Source organism: Ixodes scapularis, unplaced genomic scaffold (assembly GCF_016920785.2).
Source record: "Ixodes scapularis isolate PalLabHiFi unplaced genomic scaffold, ASM1692078v2 PGA_scaffold4__175_contigs__length_147842914, whole genome shotgun sequence".
NCBI lineage: Eukaryota > Metazoa > Arthropoda > Arachnida > Ixodida > Ixodidae > Ixodes > Ixodes scapularis.
Window position 1 is genome coordinate 55857777 of NW_024609879.1, and position 23606 is coordinate 55881382.

Genomic DNA, 23606 nt, shown 5'->3' on the forward strand with positions numbered 1-23606 from the left:
CTCACCCATCTTAATCCGGATGCCATGTAAAAAAATAAAAAAAAAAAACAAGAACAGTAAAGCTGGAAGGACTGCGTTATTATTTTTTTTTTCAGTCCTTTCGGACGCTTATTACCGCACATCAAAAAACGCTGACATACGCTTGTATTGAACCTTGGCTCGTGCGTAATAGAACGATAGAACGCCGCTCTCATGATCGCGTCTTCTGGGTTTTGCAGACGTTTTCAGACGGGGGCGAAATAGAAACACGATGAAAACGAAATTCTAAAAATGCAATAACTTCGTAAAATATTTTTTTTTCGCGCTATACTTGGGGAACTGGTACAACCGTGTATATCGGTGTGCTGAGTAAATTTTTAGACAAATCAGCGACCATGAATATATCGCCGGAGTACCCCCCTACGTAGGGAACAGATGAGTGGCAAAAACGGGCGCTGCGCGCTGATTCCCATAGCAACAGCCCAGAACGCTGTGACTTGGACCTACGCCAAGCCGCCACGGCAGAGCGTGCGCGCAAGTTGTCATGGAAACTGCCACGCGACCCCCGTTTTTGTCGCTCATGTGTTCCCTGCTTCATACATCCAAAGTACACGCACCGGGTTTCGCGAAAGAGAGACACTAGGCTTGTTAGCGTGTTAGGTCAAACAGCCTAGCCAGTCCAGTAGTAATGGCATGGAGGTAGGAAGCTTCTAGAGGCGACATGACGCCACCAGAGGTGAAGCCAGAAGTGGGGAGGGACACACCCCCAAAAATGACCAAAAGCAAGAGACGCTATTGGTTCTTTTTGTCCTATCATGTCCTTTGTTTGGTTTGGATCATCATTGGGGGTACCTTCAAACTTTTGGCTTCAACTCAGGTGGCGTCATGTCGCCTCTACAAGCTTCCTACCTCCATGAGTAAGGGGCGGGGCCACTGATTTGTGAGCGGGGCTTAGAGCAGGCCATGACCTCCACGTAAATTAAGTCTAACGGCGTAAATACTGCGCAAAAAAAAAACTTCGCGACAAAATGTTTTTTTTTTTTTTTTTAGATATGTGTCCCAACTAAGCACTTAAAAAATGTGTCGTAGCCTTTCTTTCCTTTTTTTTTATTGCAGTGTCTCTTTAAACGGGCGGTGCAACGATATTCAATTCGAGTGTTTTTCACTTTACACGAGCTTACTGGCACGAGTGAGACTCAAGATTACTCGCTCGCAACGCCACTGACCAAGAAACTCCTTCGTTGCGCTGTAATTTCGATGACAAAATCGAGTGTTCTCATTCAATCTCTCCTTCGCAAAACTTGATGACGTAGCTGGGCGGTAGCAGTTTCGCCCAGTAACGATATTTGAATGCGGATCATAGATTGAACCCGAGCATGGCGTGGATACTCGGTTCAGGCTCTTGATAATCGATAGCTCGAGAAGCATTGGGGTAGTGTCCTGTGTCCAATTGCTGCAATGACGAAAACAGCCGAACCATAAAAATGTCTGGAACTCAGCGCGTGTCGTCTGCCTTGCCAACCCCAGCGCATTGCTATGATCAACATTGTCGGCATATAATCGGCTCCAGATCCCGTGGCCGCTTCTTCTGGCTGCGAGTTGAGGGGGTGAAGGCTGCTCGTTTCTCTTCATTTTTTTTCTGCAACTTCGATTGCGTGATGGTGAAAAACGAACGGTTATTTCACAGGTCATTAACGTCAGGGATCCGTTCTAAGCGGTATTTGCGCAAAATGCAAAAATCGTTGCATCGCCCCTTTAAGGTGCGCTTTGTTCATTCTTGTTATTAACCGGAAGCTATTTGGGACGTCTAAGACTGGGGAACCGCCTGGTGACGTTTGCTATGAAGAGGGTATACATAAGTATATTCAACGCAGCTGCCGTGGGAACTTTTGCGAAACACGAAAGTTTGGAGATTTATGTTTGTCCTTTGTCCCTCTTGTTCCCCTTCTCCAGGGATTACTTTCGTCATTCTTGCCCAGCTCGCTTGCACCTTTGCATTTAATTGCATTATAATTAAAAGCACCCGTTTGCCGTAACTCGCTTTTCAAGTTCGAATCGTGACGACAAAGTGACTTATGACCACGTATAACCCAAGTATAGGCATCCTGCGTTACCCTGGGGGCGCTGCGAAAAGGGACGTCTTAGGGCTTGTTTTGGGTAGTACAAACCCTTACAAACTTGAGCGTCTCAAACTGTCACAGGTATGGAAGCGGGCCTGCTCTGTTCTGTCACATGAGGAGAGTACGATGAAACAACAAAAATTCGAAAGCCGTCGCAGCACAGGTCAAAGATAACGGCTGCACTCCAAGGGGCGAGTATGCTGGGAAAAATTGACAACTTGTGCCTGGCGGCTTTTGCTCCGCGCGTGGCATGAGCACAGTGGATGCTACGTCGCGCGCAAAGCGAGCGCGCCGTAAGGTCCGTTCGTTAGTTATTCGTCGCATAATTCGCTCCATGGAGTTCAACCTTAACACGCCCTTGAAACGAACAAGAAAATGTTGTTGTCGTGTTTTTTTAACAATCTAACAGGACGCGCGTGTCAAAAAAAAAAAAAAAAATTCACGAGAAACAAATTTAGATTATTATTGACGGCGCGAGACGCGATTTAGTTGGTAGTCACCTCCTTTCCACTTGTTTCTCTCCCGGCATTTCAGGCGCGTGAAGGAGAGGTGGATCGGCTTGGCCATCACGTTGAGGTGGAAAGAGCGAATCACCATCTCGTTTAGCGAATGACCACTCCTTGACGTCATGGACCATGCCTCGCAGAGTTTCAAATAAATCTCTCGCCGTCAATATGGCTCTAAAAATCTTCTTTTGGCGTAAAATTTCTTTCTCGACACGCGTGCCACTGCCAGAATTTAAAAAAAAAAAAAAACTGTTTTTTTTTCAGGAACCTTTTAAGGCTGCGGTCACACGGCAGCCATCTTGAACAAGGCATTAGTTCAACCAATAGATGGCTACACGCACCCGCGGGGGGACCGAAACATTGGTTCACAGTGGGATGGCTCGAGCACCATCACGTTCCCCTCGTGGCCTTGCTCGCGCCGCTGCCAGCTGTGCTCAGCTATAAGCTGAGCATAGCTCAGCTTATAGCTTAAGTAGCGTGGCCCAGCAAACGGATCTATGTGAGAATGTCAGGCTGGGTATAAATTGTTCTCTGATATAGGCCCGTAGCTCTCAAGTTTTGAGCAGCGCTCCAGGCGAGCAAAATAGAATATATGGCTCGCGTTTCGAACATGCGTCAATACGCTTTTGCCACTAGAGTTTTTTTTTCTACTCCGTTCCATTCTAAGTGCTAGCGTAGCAGAGGAAACAAGAGCGACCTGCGAGCTTTCTTCCAAGCACGCGCGCTCGTGCAGTATGAGCATCGTTCAGGGGAACATGATATTGCAAGTAGCTTCAGCTTCGCTATCACGTAAAGTGAAACATACGGGCTCAAGGAAGCGATGAAAGAACGCAATAAAATAATAAAGCTGAATGGGACGCTGAGTCCGCGAGCTGCATAATTCTTTTTTTTTTTATTTTAGTTTTTCTTTTTTTAGACGTTTTGTTATCGCGCGTCTACAGATGCATGCTGACAGATGCTTGCATTCGAACGTTGCACGTGCAAAATCGAACGTTACAGCGCCGCCTGGATTGTGCTGCCAGCATAACATGGTCGCGTCTTGCGGACGCGCTCGCGCCCCCTGCCCGAGAGCAACGGGTCTATAGGGAGATGCGGTTCGGCGGTTGTAACGGGCTTTCCCAATAAATCTTACCAAGAAGGAATCAAATGTTGATTGACGTGTTAATATTCTATCAATAAAAATTTCTTTTGCAGGAATGCACGCTCAGTAGACTCAATCTTCCAAGACACCAGTGGAAGCGGACATCAAGTAAACTGCTTCGCGATTTCCTTTACTTACCTCACCATTTTAATGACGACTAAAATAACGTCACGAAATATTGTGTTTCACGGGTTCCTGAAGATGTTGTAAAGGTTGTTACATTATAGTTCTCAGAAAACAAACGCCGTTGCAATATTTTTGGAAGTACCGACACACATAATGTTGCAAGTACTGCTTAGGAGGAATATGATGAAAACCATCAGAAGAAATTGGAAGACGTCTATTTGCAATGATGACGCTATGAATGAACGGCGTTTGTTATGAGCGTTCGGAAATTTATAAGTTCACGTGATTGCTAACTATGGACATGCGTTTTTGTTGGGAGATGGTGTTGCGGTGATGACCTGATATCGGACGACTCGTGGCAGACGAACAAGCAAGTTTCTTCTCAGCGAATGGTAAGTGTCCAGTGTCAAGCACAACACGTGGCTACCGACGTTGTCAACGTTTCGAACACTTACCGCTTTCGACAAAAGTCCTGGCACCTGGGCTAACTTTCTGGAAAGACTCGAAGTCTTCCTTAAGTCCAACACCATCATGAACAGTAACTGAAAACGATCCACTATTCAATCGGTGGGTGGCGAAACGTATCCGCACATGCGGAGTCATGGGCGATGCGTACTCTAAGTGGCTGGAAGTTTACACGATGCCTGCCACGACGTCCAAACACGTCATTGACGTTTTACGGTCTCTTTTACCTACTTTTGCCCTACCGAAAATAATTTTCTCTGATAACGCGCCAAATCTTTCTTCAAACAAAATAAACAAGTTTTGAAGAAAAAAAAACGCATCAGGCATCACATTAGTGCACCATACCATCCTGCAACCAACGGACATGCAGAACAGATGGTGTGCGAAACAAAAACAGCCCTTTTGAAGCTTACGGACGAAGCAGTTCAGTGAAAAATCGCCAGGTTGTTGTTCCAGCAGCACGCGACGGTCTCTTACACGGTAAAAACACCCGCCGAAGCAATATTCGGCGGACGAAGAGCCACACCCCTCGATCGCATGATACGATATGGCCTACGAACGAAGATCGAGAGATTCCCAGATCGGGGAGTAATTTCAGTTTATTCGGTCGGACAACTCGTCCACGTAAGGAATTTCAGCGGAAGTCGGGCCTTGCATGTAAAACTTGAGTAGAAAAGGCTCTATGTTGGTTGACCAGAAGGTGCCATTTCTCTGAATACATTCGATATCAATGCCCTTCAGTGTAAATATAACTAAATCACGAAACTCTCTTTGTGTATTGTGTAACTGCCCTTGTATTTGATACTAGAAGCTATGGTGGTGATTTGGACCTTTCACACCAGGCTCCTTTTTTTTTATTTTTCGCCTCATACTCCTTTGCGGTTTAAGTATGCTTCAAGAATCTTTTGGAACGGGGACACTTTACGTCAACGAGGCCATTTGTTCCAAGTAGTCAATCAGGGAATCCTGCTAGAAATCCGTCCCTCCTATTAACGAATAAGCGGCACTTTTGCACAGTGCAGTTTTCCTGTTCCACTTACATTTGTAAAGCAGCATCCTCAATGAACACCTTTTGGCGGGCTAGTTGGTTCATGATTTTAGAAATAAATGAACTGCGCAAAGGACGAGGACAGAGGTAGAAACGAGATCTGCGCTCTGTGTGTCGTACTCGTTTCTACCTCTGTCCTCGTCCTTTGCGCAGTTCATTTATTTCTAAAATCCTCAATGATTTTACCATATTCTGTTGCGGGTGAACAAAGTCTTTGGGTACACGATACTTGAAACAAGTCTGGCACTGTATGTTGTGGTTCGACACCCACTAATGTCGTCGTCCTTATAGAGCCTCATCATTTAATCATTACCTCGTCACCTCATATTGCTTTTCATCAGCAGTAAGTACAATAGGCTACCGCCATATTACAATCCAAGAATTGAAAAATTGAGTCGTTCAGTCCTGCAACAAGTTTATTATTTATATATTGTTATTACGTTACATTACCTCGAGACGATCGACGTCCATCGTCGATCTTCAAATACTTATACCTGTATATAAATAAGACTCACAAAAGGGGGGGGGGGGGGGGGGGGGGGGGTTCGGTGGCCGAGTGCATGGTCTAGCACACACCAGCTCGGAGCACTTGGAGCGAAAGCTCGCGCTGCAGAAGCCACCCCGCCCCTGCCCCTTTCGATCTGGAAGAGCAGCGTACCGGCGTGTGGTCGTGTGTATCACTACTGCGTGGTGCACGTTAAAGACCCCAGGTTTGCGGTTGTAACGCACTGGCTAAATTGCTCATCTACAGCTGAGAGTCAGACGCTCACTAAGGCGGACTAACTTCCGGCTGTATAAACATACACAGAACAATTTGCAATTAGACGCATAATAACACAGAGCACAGCGTGCCGCCTCTATTCTTTGGGTGCCTTTTTTTAAACCAGCGCAAGCTCGCGCGTTCTCTCTTTTGAGACGGTCAGAACGGTCGCACATAAAACCCGCGTTTCTCCTACCCGGCCACTTCCTCCTCTCATTATGTGTAGTTGGTGATAACTAAATAAGTTATAAAATGGTGTATTATTCATATTTACTTTCAGTTTCAGTCAGGGAAAAGGATTTTCGCGGGAACTAGAGCAAATAAATTAGCTGCGCTTAGAGTATCGGCACTCTCTTCCCCGACAGTGTTGTGAACGCCGCCATTGTGGTGCTTGTGCAGAGCAGGCGCAACTGCCGATCGTCATGATTCAAGATTGCGACATCCTCAGCATAAGATTCGGTGTTAGGAAGCTCATGTAATGTTGCTTTGCTTTGTCGCACACTGTTTAAAGTAGAGGACGGAAAAGCGTTTCTTGACATTTCAGATAAAGCTTCAAATAACTGACAACCATGATTTTAAGCCACAATATGGCCAAGTGTCCCTACTCTGACGCGTAACTTATTTAATGACACTATTCATGCTCTTGTTCAAGAGGCTTGTAATACCTGGAGGGGCCATGACGTAAGCCCCGTGGGTTCCACAAGCCCCTACCTTTCCACACCTGCCTCTTCCTCATTGTTCCCGCTTGTGTCAGTAAATTAGCTACGGTTCAGAGTAACGACACTTGGCCATATTGTGGCTTAAAATCATGGTTGCCAGTTACCTGAAGCTTTTTCTGAAATCACAGGAAACGCTTTTCCGTCCCCCACAAATGTTTAAACAACCCGCGACAGAGCATTGCAATATTGTATCAGCTTCCTAGCACCGCATCTAATGCTGAGGAAGTTGTACTTTTGGATCATGACGATCGGCAGTCGCGTTTGCTCTGAACAAAACCCAAAATGGCTGCGCCCAAAAAAAATTTTGGGGAACGGAGTGCCGATACTTTAAAGCTCATTTAGTAGGTCTGTTCGATTTGCCTGAACTGGCTGAACTAGTTCAGCAGTGCAGGAACTGGGGCATTCGATTCAACTGGAAGTTGCACGGCCGCTGCACCGGCGCGTTCGATTCATCCCAGTTCTGAACGAGTTCAGACCCAGTTCCTCAAAATCTTGCACCGGCTCCGGAGTCAGTTCAGCGTCGGTGCAGAAGCAGACGACAAGAGCAGACGGCGATAGTAGACGACACTCCTCGTCCGTCTCTGCTTGCGGTACCATTTTTCGCCGCTCTTGCTCAAATGTCTGCGATGTTTAACAATAACGCCGATACGGAGGTTGCATTTCCTCTCATTCATGATAATAACGTACCCTCGGTGGAAGCGGAATTGAGATCATAATCAAGGGTAGGAATTCGCTTGATTATGATATTTTGAAAGCGTTTTAGGCACCTGCTCACGTAGGTTTGGCTTCCTGCGGTAAGTGTCGAAATATTGGATCACGCAAATTGTTTCTTTTTGATGTTATGTGGAGATTAACAGAGTTGATATTTTTCCTTGCAGGCACGGAGAAAGGTATTGCACTCTTGATAGTCCCCGCCTTCAGTTGCTCTTGGATGCATACTGACGACTCCGATACATCGCAGAGGTCTGGGATTTAGTACATTGGCCCTCGCATGCCCCGTAGCTGAGAATAATACTGCATGCTTTGTCCGCTGGTATCTGTGGACGCCCACTCAGCTGGCCTGGGGAAAGCGCCGAGAATAGGCATTGGCTTGGTAGTTCCACGCAGGTCTTTCTTGGGAATCAGGATAAACGCTTCAGCTTGACGCCAAAGTTACGGTCGATAACTGTCGTGGCCCAAACGCTCTCGTTTGGCCTTCGTCTTCGAGGTGACCGCTAACGACCGCGCGCTGCCGCCGGTGACTCCCGACGCAAAATCATCCTGATATCGCGAACCTATCGTCGAAATGCGAAACTCGAAAGACTTGGAATGAATCTACTATTGCTAAATGAATGTGAAGGACACGAACGCTTACGGAAACGACAGGAACCGAACGGCTGTTAAGAATGCAGACAGAAACAAATTTCGTGCAGAAACGTTTTAGTATCCTCGAATAAAATATATTCACAGAAAAGATTCCGTTATTATACTTTAAAACTAAGGAAACACGAATGGTCTCATCAAACCGCGACTAATTAAATGTAGCATACGACGTGGCGTGGAGAAACAAGAGCAAACAAAATGCTGACGACACCCTGCGCTTCCGCTCGAAATGCCGATCACAGCGCCAGTCCTAGCGCGGCGGCTGCACTGGTTCTGCGCCGCCGCTGCACGACTCCTGCACTCGTCTGAACTCGGACAGAACTAGTTCAGAACTTTCTGGCCGAATTGAACAGACCTAGTGACTCTAGGCACGAAGTGAACTCGGCTGTATTATTTTCCTCTTCGTCTCTATTGTTTATTGATTTCAATCATATCGAATAATGAACACATTATATCACGCTACGCGTGTGTAATTATGTGTCTTAGATTTATTAACCTAACCCAGTACTTAAACCATTCATTTATCGATGGTAAAACTTCCAATATATTTTTTAATGTGAAGGTAATAAGTCACGGAGATTGATGATCATACAGACGCCAACGCCGCCCTCGGAAATTTTTTGAACACTAGAAATCAGCAGTTTGTCTGCCATCCGCCAGGTAGCGCAACAAACACCCAAACAGTTTTTAATTTTTTTTTTAATTAACTAAGCTCTACAGCTATTAAGAAACCAAAGCAAGATCATTGTGAAAATTTAATACATCGCAAACACTATAAATTTCTTGCCAGAGCCTACCAAATGAAAGGAAATAGTTGAAATTTAGATTCCGATTTTATGCATTCCGCCGGGCGAATGAGTGAAAATGGCGGCCCTCCCAGCTTGGCTAGGGGCAGCTGGGAGTTCACGCTCACGCCTCTCGCTCTGCGCCGCGGGCTGATTGGCTCACTCGGGAGGGGTGCGTTACGGCAGCGAGATCATAGACTGGCCAAACCCTCCCAATATACCATTCTGACCAAGAGATAAGAGACGCGTGCCCTAGCGGTGGCGGCGTGAATGTGGCACTTTCGATTGTCTTGCGGCGTTGAATCTAGCCGAATTCCGACGTCCAAAGGTGTTTCTTCCTTGTTCGGCAGCACCCGACAGAAAGAAAAAGAACCTCAGTCAACGTGCCAAACGTAGTGCGAGGCACAATCAGGTGAGCTTGTACTACCCAAAATGAGGGCGCCACACTTTGTTCAAAGCTTCAGCGCGGTAGGCCTATGACCTTAAAAAGTTAATATGACCCAACGTTGGTGTGACCAATGATAAATGACGTATGTGGCACATGGTGGAAGTCGCATAGCTAGATTAGAGAGAGAGAGAAAAACAACTTTTTTGAACCGAGCTAATTACGACGTCTTTTTAGACGCCGTCGATGGAAGTGGTTCCCTCTTCACGGGACCCATATGCTTCCCTAGCCGCCTGGCCCCTGGAGATCAGGACGAGCTGGTATTCCAGTACGGGGCTGGTTAGCGAGGTCTCCCATCGCTCGGTAAGGGAGGATGAGGGATGTTTGGGGTAGTGGGGATCCCGGGATGGTAAGAGGTGGGGGGATTGGCTTGGCGAAATCGCATACACCAATGGCGTGTTGGAGCGTGCCTAACTGATTCTTGCAGAAATTACATTCCTTCTCGTACTTTTCCGGGTACATCTTGTTTTGAAGGTAAGGGTGTGGGAAAGATCCTGCCTGTATCTGCTTGTAAATCGCTTACTGTTCTCTGCTAAGCGATTTGTGAGGATCGGGGTAACGTCGCCTGTCCGTCCTGTAATAGTTCGTAATGTCCCTATAAATAATTATGGACTGTGGCTCACCTTCCTCTACCCGGTGTTCCATATCTCGGGCGAACTAATGGGCAAGTTCGTTGCCCTCCAGCCCAGTGTGAGCCGGCGTCCATATCAACTCAACTTTCCGTTCAGGTACGTCACGTTTACTCTCGAGAATATCTAGTGCCGTAAGAGACACCCACCCCTTACTGTAGCTGTTATAGGCCCTTTGCGAGTCAGTGACACTCCTTCCCACTTTGGGCTGCGCGAGTGCTAGCGCTATCGCGGGCTCTTCTGCCACCTCCTGAAAAGACGTCGTTATGGAGGCGCAGGTTACGAGCACATCCCGCGTCGTAACTGCCAGCGTGGCTTTCGATAAAAACTTGGGTAGCTAGGCGTCTATATAGAGACTGACCCTCTCTTTCCCTTCTTCTATTTGATCTAAAGTCTCCATCAAGGCCGCTATACGACCCGCTCTGCGGCCGTCGTTACGACCCGGCTTCATGTTTCGAGGCAGCGGCTTACTGTCGATTTTATGCACCCATAACCTGGGTAGCGGCCCCGTTTCCTTCCGATCGGCCTCTTGCCAGCCCAACTTGGCAGGAACGCGATGTCCCGCCGAAGTTTGACTGAGCCGAAGTCTTTGATGAGACAGATGAGCTTCTATTGACTCTTCAGCGACGTGGTGTTTGGCCATGCCGAGAAGCTTGTCGGTCGACGAATGCTTCGGCATACACAGTGCCATCGTAGTTGCCTTGCGTATAATGACGTTCAACTGCATGGTCCCTGTCTTTCTTGAGTAATTTGAGGTACGGCGCCGCATAAACAGTGCGCGATGTCACAAAGGCCTGGACGAGCGTCAATGCATCGTCCTCTTTCAATCCTCTTCTGTTCGTGACTCTTCTGATCATGTTCGAAGTTAGTTCCGTAGAAACCTTGATCTTGTCGATCAACGCCCCCGCCTTGCCTCTGTTCTGGAAGATGACACCTAGCATACGTGATTGCATTGTTGTCGTTATGTTTATCCCGTCGATGTTGATGCGGACGTTCTCTTGTTCTCCTTTCTATCTTCTTGGCTTGACGACGAGTAACTCCGACTTCTGTGGTGAGCAACTGAGGCCGCACGACTTAGCGAACTCGTGCACGGTCTTGGACACTCTCTGAATGGACTCCTCTATCCAACTCTCCAACCCTTCCCTCGACGTCCACACAGTGATATCGTCTGCGTAGAGAGCGTGATCTATGCCCTCTATGTCTTGAAGCAGGGCCGGGAGCGGTGTGAGCGCCAGATTGAAGAGAAGCAGCGAGAGAACCGACCCTTCAGGGGTGCCTCTGTCTCCAAGGGCTATCGGCTTCTACTTCTCTTCTCCAATTTTGATCGTTGCCGTTCTATTACTTAACTTCTGTACATACTTGAATGTTCGCTTTCCGCACCCCGCTTGGCGCAGGTTATCAAGAATACTTTCATGTGTGACGTTATCGAAGGCCCCCTTGAGATCGAACGCCAGGATAGCTCTTGGCGTATCAGTCTTCCCTTTCTTGATTACCAGCTCGTGTAGTTGCACCAAGGCGTCTTGCGTGCTCAGGTGCCTCCGGTACCCGTACATGGTTGACGGCATCTGATCGGTGACGTCCAAATGTCTCTGTAGTCTCTTGAAAACCATACACTCGACCACCTTCCCCACACAAGACGTGAGGGAGGTGGGGCGCAGGTTGTCGACATGGGGTGGTTTCCCCGGCTTGGGAACGAAACGCACCTCCGCTTCTTTCCACTCTTTTGGTAACAAACCCTTCTCCCAGGATGTTTTGGCGAGGTTCAGCAGTTCCGCTCGGCTTTTGTCACTCATATTTGTAAGCATCTTGTATGTAACGCCGTTAATGCCCGGTGCGCTGCCTTGATTACTTTCATCGATGGCCGCAATCAGGTCCAGTGCGGCGAAGGCTTCGTCCATCTCGAAGTTGTTATCCCCTTCGTACTCGAAAATCGGGTCACCGCTCTTCTCGGTCTTGAGGTATTTACTGGTGAGTTCTCGGATAAGCTTCTCCCCGTCCCCGTCGTAGCTGTTGATCGTTCTTGTGAGGTCTCGATCGCTTGGACTCTTGTTTTTTAACGGATCTATGAGGTGCCGCAACAGCTTCCAAGTCTTCTTCGTAGAGACACTGTGCTTTGCAGGTCTTCACACATCTTCATCCAGTTTTCCCTGGATAGCTGCTCCACATACTCGGCCGCCTGCTTGTTAAGCGCATGTATACGTCTGCAAAGCTTCTTTTTACGTCTTTGCCTCTTCCATCTTCGAGTAAGACCATGCCTGGTTACCCACTTGTGGCTAATCTTGCTGTCTACGAAGAGAACCTGCATAGTCGTAGTAATCTTCCGTGTAAATTTCTTGACAAACACGCGTTCCTTCTTGGCCCACGCCTCATACGTCTTGGTGTCTTGGTCCTCGTCCTCGCCTTCACTGTATGCGCTTCTACGTAACCGGTCCTAGTCTGTAATGTTGGCTTGGCCCAGTTTCGCCTTGATGCCGGTCTCCCCGAGGGTGACACAAATGATGTCGTGATCTGAGCCAAGATTCTCCCTGTGTTACGCCAAGTAACGTCGTGGTTATTCCGAACTAACGTCAAATTAGGAGTGGTGTCTCTGACCGTGCTTGTGCCTGTCCTGGTCGGCACGACCGGTTCGTTTACCACCTCCATGTCGTGATCCTCTATAGCTTTTACCAATTGGTTTCCTCTTTTGGACGAATATTTGTAACCCCACCTCGTACGGGCTGCGTTCAAATTTCCTAGCACTAAAATCGGTCTTCTTCTTGCTTCTGTAATGCAGTCCAATATGGTGTCTTCAAAGTCAATGAACCTGTTAAATGGTCGACAACACTCATTCAGGACGAAAATGTTCTTTTCACCCCCCACTCTACTGCTGTGAATTTCAATGAGTGTATGTTCGCAGCCTCGCTGAGCGGTCACGTGCTGTGTGGCCGCCATGTTGCTGCGGACCAAGATCGCAGTACCCTTTTCGCTAGGGTCCGTATACGTAACGTATCCCTCGAGCTTGACCCGGCCGTTGGTCTTTTGTAACGCTATGATATCCCGTTTCTGGTCCAATATATCGACGTATAGTTGTAACTCCCCTTTTTTGTTTCTAATTCCCCTACAGTTCCATTGAAGTAACGTAGAAGTTTCTTTTTGCTTTCCCTTAGTCTTCTTCATTTTCTATTTTTTTTTGAGCAGTAGAGTTGTGCACGGAGCCAACTTCTCGAGGCCTGACCCGTAGATTAACTTATGATGACTTCATCTTGGCAACCGTGAGATGCTTAATTTTCGCATTCAACGTCATGACTCTAACGGAAAGTTGTCTGCGTTTGGCCTCCACATTATCCATTCTTACCGTTAGGCTGTTCACTTTTTCAGACAGTTGAGAAACTTGTTTGGAGATTTGCGTAAGCATGCTCATGACCGTCTTTATTGTCGGAGGAACGGCGGCCTCGGCCTCCTCTTCCTCCATGGCAACAACTGCCGTTTCTATCTTTGGAGATTGCATCTGTGACTGCGTCAACGCCTGTGGCTTGATCAGCGCCGGTGGCGTGATAAGCGCCGGCGGCGTGATCGCCTTCGGCGGCGCCGGAGCAGCGCAGGTGGTGTCTCTCTTGGCTACTTTCCTTTTAGCTACACAGACGTCAATACCGTTGTTCTTTGCTCTAGTGAGCGCATCGATACGCTCCATCATTGCCTCTATCTGATTGTTTTGGCACTTTATTTGATTGTTCTGCATCTTTGTCATCTCCTTGAGTTCCGAACAGTGTCTACGCTCTTTGTCTTCGGAAGAGGAGGGGGAGCGAAGAGGAGGAAAATTGCTATTGTTGAGAGCGACGGATGACCCCGCTGCCCAGCCCACCTGTTTCTCGGCGCCATCGCCCCACCGGGTCTTCGACCTAGACCTCGAACGAGATTCGCGCCTGCGAGCCCCAGCTGCCGATGGTGACCTGGTAGCGCTCTTGCTTCTCCCTCGCCTTGTCTGGGAGCGGCTTCGACGCTCGTCCGACGACCGCCACATTGTCTGCTGCCACCCTGACCCCCTCGGCTGCTGCTGCTGCTGCTGCTGCTGCACCTCTTCTTCTCGTTGCTGACGTTCTTAACGCCGTTCACGAAGTACGTATGGCGTCTTGAACCTTGCTTTACATTCCTTGTCCGTGGTGAGGTGGTGGTCCCCGCAGAGTTTGCACTCGGGGTTACTGCAGGCGTGGTTTTCTTCGGGATTCTTCATGCCGTGACCACGGCATATCCTGTCTTCGGGGTTAGGGCAAACGTCGATCCGGTGACCGAGGCAACCACACCGGTAGCGCATATCGATCTGCTTGCGATCCAGCGAACACTCGATCAGCAGGTTGCCGACGAATGCGATGACCACCGTCGTCGTCTTGCCGATACGGTTGGCTTGCATAGCAGTGGGATTATAGTCTTTGAATGATGAAGTGGTTGGTTTTTGCAACAGAGTCCGTCAACACAACACCCCTGATGACGCCCTTAACGGTGCCGTGGGGAGCGGTCTCGTGCGCGCCGACTTCGTGTGCCATGCCGTTAATAGTGAGGCTTCTGACTACCGAGTAACGGTCTGCGTTCTCTCGTTTCTGCGTACTAACAGCGACTATGTTTTGCTGCCTGTTCGGGCAGATAACGTCTTGCGTCACGTCCTCGCCACTCACGTTCGCAGCTGCGACGATGGCTCGGCTGTTCTCGAATTTAGAAACTTCTCCAATGTTCAGACCTCCCCTGGGGCGCATGACAATCTTGATATCTTGCGTCGGCGACGCAGGCATCCTCGCTGCCATGAGTAGCTTGCTCTTGTGATTTTTCCGCTGCGGGCGACGATGCACGGCAGCCGCCGGTCCCCCGTTGACCCGCGTAAGACTTAGCCATGCTCTGTTGCCCCTAAATCCTCTTCTGCCCGCGGCGACGCGCCAGCCAAACTTCTTGAAAACTTTTACCGGCATTATTTCTTCACCCTCCACTTCTACGCGCATTGCGGACGCCATTTGTTTTAAAAAAAAACTTCGCCTCTAGGACCCCGGTAAGGTCGATGACCCGCCGGAGCACGCCTAGGCACGGCCGCTAGACCTAACTACTTTTAGGCTTCACTCGCAGCGATATGGTGCTCGTAGAAAAAGTCCTCCGAAATCGGAAAAAACGGTTTCCCACCTGAAATGTTGGTATCCACATGGTCCTTGCAACTTCACGAATGCCGTTGTGTAAAAACTTGCATGGGTTAGGGTGACCTTTTGCCGAAAAATTGATGAGCCGATGGGAGACATTTCCATACTCTACGGTGACTTCTTTTCTTTAGCTAGATTAACTGCGGCACTACTCAATACACCCCATACCAGCTGTTTCACCATAAGTGCGAACAAGTGGGAGTGCGAGCTACAAGAACGTGCTCCGGGCTTTCAACGTCTCTGTCTTGCGAGAGGGCACGCTTGCGCAGTGCAGCATCAATTGGGGCGATGCACTCGTGCTTGTAGCATCTGCTGTGACCGCCCGAAAAGAGACAAAATGCTGTAGGCTGGATTCTGGAGTGTACAAAATGGTGGCGATGCTTGTTGTGCAACGATGAATCGATCGACCAACGCGCACAACGACGGGTTTTTCGCGAGCACGCAGATGCCTTCGTAATGCACGACGACTGTTTCCGAAAAGCGCAGTGCGATGGCTGTGACCAGCTGCGTTACGAGAGACGGCGATCATGATGACCGTCAATCAGCAGGTACTAATGGAGTTTTCTTTCCAGAATGCGTAGTGCGCAAGCACGCAATTCGCGACTCTTCTGCATGGTTTCGAGACTGCGTGCCCAAAAGTGATCCGCCATCTCGTATGTTGGGCACAAGCTTCATTTACTTGGTACTTTTTTGAAGGGAAAAGCCTTTTTTTTTTTTTATTTGCGTGGGCAAATTTGTTTTAAATTCAGCCGTGATCAGCCTCCTCCAAAGTTAACACAAAGTGACACACACAAGTATATTGACGAAAAGAACAGGAGAACGACACTTTTGATCCCGCGGAAAGAATAAATTTCAACGTAACAACAACCGCCATGGCGTCGACGCTTCGTGAGCTTATCTGTTTCAATTCAATGCTTTGTTATTTATTTGATGACATTAAACTATTTTCGTCTGCACGATTGACACGGTGCGGGCTACCAGCTTCTATTGTAACTGTGTTTTTCTCGTGAGGCGAGCGGTATGGAGCTCGTGCCGCAGCAACGTAGTGTTTGTTTGAAAGTACAGCGCTGTCCTGTAAGGTTCGCACGGGTAGGGGTGTGGCGAGTCGGTGGTCTTCCTTATGGCTCGTTCCATCACGCTGAAATTTTCATACATGACGTAACAGTGTCGCGTTATGCTACATGCCTCAGTGACCGCAGTGCCACGGAAACGCCGTCCGCCGCATTTAGAGCGAATTTAGTGTCCCGTGACGTCACAGATTCACATAAACGCCTTCTACTACATTTAGTGAAAATGTATTCTCATGAGACGTGACAGCGTCACATGAACGCCGTCTGCTAACTTTAGCCGGACACAATCTCGCAAAATTTGTATACAGCCATGTAACTGTGTGCAGCGGTGTGCAGCGTCTCGGTTGTTTGCGCAGTACATTTGCGCAACGTGCTGAGGAATCGAGAGTGTTTGCCTTACCTTTGAACGCGAACGGTGAATCCCTTTCCGTGCATTTGGTCGCACTCCAGGTCCGCAGCCGCCACTTGAACCTCGCACGCGCTTTCCTCGTTTCCGAAGGTGAGCGCCGCCGACTTGTGCCGCGCGTGGATTGACAGTTGAATCGAACCTGGAAAAGCGGGTTTGATAGAGACGACAAATAAAAAAACAGTCATACGCCCACGCCACATGTCTCGTATACTAGGACAGAGAATGGACGGTCTGGTACAATCTGGTGCAAAGACACCATATTGTAGGTAAAGATCCTTGATTTCGGGTTCTATTTTAAATGTGTTGGCATTTATTCCCCTGGTGCATGCAGCCGCCTTTCGTTTGGACGGTCATGGCTTGGATATCGACTGGACTGGGCTCGTTTCGTGAATCTGTAGCACGGTTCTCGCCGTGCTCTTTCGCTCCGTTCCTTCGCTCCTTACAGCCACTTTCCCTCTTACAAGGGGGAAAGAGTCTTCTGGAACGCTTCCAATCACGCGCCACGGGAGCGGGAGAGGAGGGGATCGAGCGGCCGTGGAGTTGACACAACGTGCGTGACAGCATAAAACCGAGGCACAGCGACGACGGCGTTTGCGCGAAACCGCCGAAACATGGGAGGAAAGATTGGCTCTTCGAAAGCAGTATATGGACCGTTGCGAGGTTGGAATTCCCATCTTTCGCCAAGTTGGAACCCCTATGCTGAAGGCTAACACATTTCTACGATCAGCGTAGCACAACCGCATCAATTCCGGCATTTTTTTTTCGTTTTTTTTTTTATTTTTTATTTGCGGTTGTCTTTTTGGGCGCCTGTGGTCAAGAGATCTAACGGGTCAATGGTCAAGAAAAGTCAAGAAACAATTAAAAGGGGCGAGTTAAAGTGTGACAGAGTGCAATTCCAAGGCCCAACCAGCTTACCGGATCCGATGTACATCCTGAGGAAACTTCCAGATATAAGGTCCTGCGTCCTAATCAGTCCGTAGTCGATTGGCAGCATTCTCATCTCAGGGGCGTACAGACTTCCGTAGTACAGCCTGCACCCGTGCAAAGACGATGCTATTTATTAGAGGAGGCTCAAATTACGAAATATCGCGTTAATGCAAATGAATATTGCCGCCACAGATACGAGAAAAGGATATAATTTTTCCCATCAGCGTGAGTGTAATATAGCGATGTCCCGTTAATATGGACACCTCTGTTCCACCCTAAAAGCATTCATAATATGAGTTGTTCGTAATAAAAAGAAAATAATGAACGAATTTACGCCGTCTGGCTCCGAAAATATCTTCTATATGTCGGAGTGTACATATCAACGGGGTCAGTAACAATACCTATACTGTACTGCGATTCCTACTACCACTACTACTATAACAACAAACTACTCGTAAAAATAATAACAATAATAATAATATTAGTAGAAGTAGTAGCAGTAGTTCTAGTAGTAGTAGAAGTAGCAGTAAAAGCAGTAGTAGTGGTATTATTTCTGCTTGATTAATTTAAGCAGTCATTGCTATGGAGACTGACATCTTTGGGAAAGCGTACTAAACAAAATCTGCCCGTTCTTTTCCCGCAGGAAACGGAAACAGCCAATCACTGGGAACAACAGGAGGATCCCAGCGTTTTCCGCAGAAATACACGAATATGATTCCTTGGAATTTTGAAGGACAAAGATAACAAAAGATGCTGCATTTTTATCGTGTTTCTTGTAACTTTTATATAAGCGAAATGTCGTCGTGTTCCATTTGAGCGTCATTTATCATCCATTCGCCAAGAAGAGATTGTGTCCGGATCTTCACATCTGCACTAGCTTGTCGTTTTCATTTATCAAATATGTCACAAACACAAACAAAAAAGTCTTACGTCGCGGGATGAGTCCTATGAACACAATCACCGTCATTTCAAGCGCTTCCCGTGTTTTATGGTGTTTCAGAGAACGCAGGCCAAATTGCTCCTGCGAAAACTACTTATCGCAACGAAGAAAGGCTTGTGGCGTTTTGGTCCTGGGGTAGGGGCCCATTTAGGAAAATGATTAAAGTCCGGGATAATTACGTTGTTAAGTATTTTTGCGTAAATAATTTTTTAATATTGTGTTTAAGGGCATGGTCTAAATTAGAAAATTGCTCAGCGTCATCGAAAAACACTAAATCAACAAACTGCAAAACGATAGAAGGCACGCGAAGCATCTTACGGCTTTCTGATTGCTATCGGAGCGCATCTCAGCCCCGGCGGCACCGCGCCCTGTGGAGAGATAGTGCAACCAGCCTCTGCTGCGTCGCGCGATGACAGTTTTAAATTTAGGCTCCGGGCTTCGCTGTTTCCAAAAGAGACAACCTTCGGTGCTATCCGATCTCAGCGGAGAGAGATAGAGCACGGCCGTTTTAAAGAAAGGGCGCTCGAAGCTTGGGCAAATACGCGGTATTGTTTCGCGCGTGCACGCGTGGCTGGTTTCAAAATTTTCCCACATCCCTAAAGAAACCGGCCCATCTTTGTGTGTGCGTCTGCGAGATTTTTGTCCCGCGCCGCCGGTTTCAGCGCGCACGCGGCGTTGTTTTGCCCGGCAGAACTGTTGTTGACCATCGATATTGTGAGGCCGTGGTGTCCTCATCCTCCCAGGCAACAGTTCCTTTGCTTTCCCTTCTGCAATACTCTGACTGACTGACTCCTCCTGGGTGACCGCCACTGTTCACCGTGTCAACTCACACATTCGTACCATTTCAGTCCTCGTGACATAGGTTACGCTGCTCGCTTTATTGTCACGGGCCGTCCTATCTAACACAACGAGCGCGAAAGGTCGTGCTCATCTGCTGGTTTTGAAAGGGCGGTACGTTCATATAGGCCAATGAAGGCCCCGAATCAATACGACGTCTGCCGATTTCTACACATTAAAATGTACGATGCCTGCTGGTCTGTTAAGAAGTGTTGCTTTCTCTTTTAAACTCATCCAATGTAGCTTGCCGCCTATAATAAAATTTATATTATCGATAAATGTAACAAGGTGGAACTACTGTAATTCATTTTTGTATGGGAACGTTGAAAAAAGGCGAAAATATTTCCAAGTTTGTGACGACGCGCAATTCGGAAGTCCGTTTCGAGCCGTAAAAACACGTTTTTGTACGATATTGATGCTTAAATATAGAACATACAAACAAAATACACAATTTCTCGACTTGCTTTTTGAATATGTAACTATCATATCTAAATTTTAACAAAAAACAAAAAATAAATAAAAAATGTTTTTTTTTTTAGAAAATCGATTTTAAAATTGGTACTTCTTGGTTTTAGCATGATATTAACGTAAATGTACCGCAAAGGAAACTTTATACAGCCTGAGTGATTTTATAATATATATAAAGAGCGTGTTTTGACCATTCATAGACATAAAAAGTATCGACGTAACCCAGTAGATCGGAAGTATTTAATTGTCAAAGTTCATCAACAATTAACGGAGGGGGCGTTTTTGACAGTTTTACAGAAACAAGCAAAGCGCTTAAAATTATTTTATGGCATTAGAGCCTTTTACCTGCTCTCGAAGAGTGCTTGAAAAAGGTAATATAATATGGACTCAAAATCCACGGCGGGAGATCGAGCGAAACATCCGACCCACGACGGATGTGGAAAACACGGCTTTCCGCCGCGGCCTCTTTTAAAATTCGTAAATCGAGAACAAAAAATCCCTAGAACATGCGGTTTGTGGCTACTGCGTTTTTTGAAACGACGCCATAACATTTTTTTTTTTTTGCGAAAGTAAAATTTCTATTTTTTTTTGCCGGCAAGATTTGAGATGAAATCACCCCATATATATATATATATATATATATATATATATATTGTGGGGATCCGTCCGGCCGCCTCACCCTGGAGTCCCGTCTTTCCCGCATTTCCCCCGCTCCTTCGCCCGTTCCCCCGCGCCCTGCCAGGGCCGAACATTCCTGCTCACCCGGATCCTTGGAGGGGGGAGCGTCACCGTACGGCTCGTGGATCGTGCGGGACCCGTGGCAGGGGCGTGGGTGTTCACGTGGACGGGTCGTGGTGGGCACGTGGTCGGTGGTGGGGCGAGGATATAAAAAGGGGAACGGAGACAAAGGCAGGCTCTCTCTTGCTGCCGACTCGGGGATCAACGAGTCACGGAGGCGAGCTCGGACGGCGGTGGACGCTGGCGCGGGGAGTGCGGGCACTACGTCGAGTAGCGGACTCGACAAACGCGCCGGACAGCGACTCTGGACGACGACGTCCCCATGACGCGGTGTCGACGACCACCGCTGGGACTCGGAGAAGCTGCTGTGGCCGCGGACTTTCCCCCGGTCTCGGTGATGACCGTCTCCCGATCCCGAAACTCCCCCAAGGAGTGAGTGAATAAACCCTTTTGCCGAGAGCGAAGTATTGCTGTGTCATATTCATCCGGGAACAGGGTCCGTGGGAATCGGAGCTAGAAGCCCGCAATATATATATATATTTCTTGTTCAAGCAAAACTTCAGTGTCGCTCAACTTCTTTAGAACTGCCAAGTATACCCGACCAAGCTAAAACGAAGGAACGTTCAGAAGCACTTCGTTCGCATGAGTGATAGGTACTTCGATCGTTATGTGCGCTATTTTTGTAGGTTTCAGGTGACGGTTCCCTTCAGTTTCAACTTTCGATCAATGGCAATCTCGATATTTTCGTTATCTTTTAACACAAAATTAATTTTATTGCTTATCTTTTTATTAGAAATCGTCACGAACGACCGTCTTAAAGGGACCGATACGCTGAAAGTGTTACAGGGCGTTAGGGTTATGTATAAAGCTTACAAAGGCCTATGTCAAATCGACGCAACAAAGACGCCCCGGCAGGGCTTGAGCCTCAGTCGGTGTGGTGGCAGCGGGGTACGATAACTACTGAACTGCGAGCAGAGCTGCTCTGGGCGTGTAAATAATACTTGAATGCACACGTGCCGGCGAGAGCGGCACGTTTTGAACGAAGCTACGTGATAAAATAAAAGAAGAAATAAAATGGGTGCAAAGATTATTCGGTAATAAAATAATTAGTATCTTACAAAATGAGTAGAAAACTTATAGTATAATATAATAAAATAATAATAAACTCGAATATACAGATTATGAATAAAACAAAAACAAAATAAAGAACTGAAGTAATACTTTCACTAATGAAATAAAAATGTGAATACAAAAAACAAAGATATTAGTTTAACTAATAAGAAAAAATAAAAAAAGTAAAGGGTGGATCCTTAGGGAATGCGTTAGCATGACCCTTTGGAAACGCCACACACGTGCCCCTTTTGGAAACGCTAACGCTGGCCCCTTCACCTTTCTGTTTTGGATTTCTCTTTTGATTAATCTATATCTTGCTGCCTCTTTTTGGCTTCGTTACGAGGTCAGTATTGGTGCTTTCCAAAGAAGGACGCGTGTGGGGTTTGCCATGGGTCATGCTGACGCCATAGAGTTATTATAATGTACGCTAGAGGTTCAACTGGCGCTAGTGTCTATGCGACTTCCGGGAGGCAAATTGAAGCAGACAGCAACCAGCCTACTTTTGCGGTGCTCCTGTGCATTCCTATCGGAAAACGCGCGTGAAATTTGCCTCTTCGCCGGAAAATAACACAAATGGCTTTTATTATTTCGGTTGTACCGGATAGTATGTACACTTATTAATATTGTAAAAGTGTAATTGCTTTAATTACAGCATTTTTCTTTACCACTGAACGATGTTAAGCTTCGCTATATTTCAAGCCCAAACCTATGTTCCATGGCAGGTATGTAAAAACAAGCGACGATTCTAAGCAAACTAACGATCGAAAAGAATGTAGAGTGTGTTCAAGGTTCGCTAGCATTGCGGTGGCGCTTATATATTGCTAATATGCCGGCCTGTCACTCTATGAAAATGACTCCGTCGTGCATCTTTACGACGGTTAAAAAACATTCGAATGTAAGAAATAAAGTACGTGGACTACGAAAGGTGTGCCTTTGTATTATTTCCTATGTCGGGCAGTTTTTATCGGGCCCCTGTTCTCTGACTTCTCCCTATTTGCAAAGATTTGGAGCGTGCGGTTGATGATTTGAACCCAGAACATGCATCTTCGCACATATTCATGAGCAGAAAGAATAAAGCAGTACTTATTTATTGCAAATCGGACTATATTAGGTGGCTTTCAATTTATTTTGATCGCCTGCATGCTCAAGGAGTTACTTATTCAATGTTACTGCGTAGTTCTTGCCGTCTCTCTTGGTTTTCCACATGTCCTTCGTTCGTTTGACACGTATATTCCCATGGCGGAAAGCGCCGATGCCGTGTTCGCGCTAACAGTGTCCGACAGTGCACATAAATACACGTACGAAGCCGTTTTAGCACCGTTTTGAATCCGATGAATTTGAAAGAAAAACGCCGTAACTGACCAATTATTTCGTCGGCCTGACTGAGAAATGTTCCAAGCTTCCTAGTACGTACGAATTATTCGTGATATTTGCTCTTATATTCGAGCGCGGAGACAAAATGTACTCGCTTTTTCCCATAGAAATGCATTACCGGCAGTCAATTTCCGACTGGTTGCTGTCTGCTTCAATTTGCAGCAGCACACTAGCGCCACTTGAACCTCTAGCGTTCATTATAATAACTCTATGGCCGACGCATACCCTAAAGATCCAACAATGGATCTTCCGTTAATTTACTTTTGCCACCTATTTGGACCAGCGCAAGTGCTTGGTTCACATTTCATTTTCTAGCACAAACCAAGGCTCCGTACACCTGCAACTTCAGACTCGCCACAGCATCCGCGCGTGCATTGGCTTCCACCCCGTGACGTGTGCTCCCTCTCGCCCTTGACCCTTCACAACTCTCCTCTCTACGCGGCGCGCCTCCCTTTCAAGTGTTTTGTCCACAGATGGACGCCGTCAGCT

At 47.3% G+C, this 23606-nt stretch overlaps 1 protein-coding gene across 2 annotated transcripts in view; it reads right to left on the reverse strand.

Moving 5' to 3' along the window:
* Positions 1 to 23606, reverse strand: part of LOC8031533 (prodigiosin synthesizing transferase PigC) — a 170580-nt gene that overhangs the window by 97360 nt on the left and 49614 nt on the right. For both annotated transcript variants that reach the window (XM_040222874.3, XM_040498595.2), the window contains 2 exons: positions 17636 to 17751; positions 16712 to 16859 (listed from right to left, as the gene is read on the reverse strand). In XM_040222874.3, coding sequence (XP_040078808.2) covers positions 16712 to 16859; positions 17636 to 17751 — 264 coding nt within the window. The remainder of the gene's footprint in view (positions 1 to 16711; positions 16860 to 17635; positions 17752 to 23606) is intronic.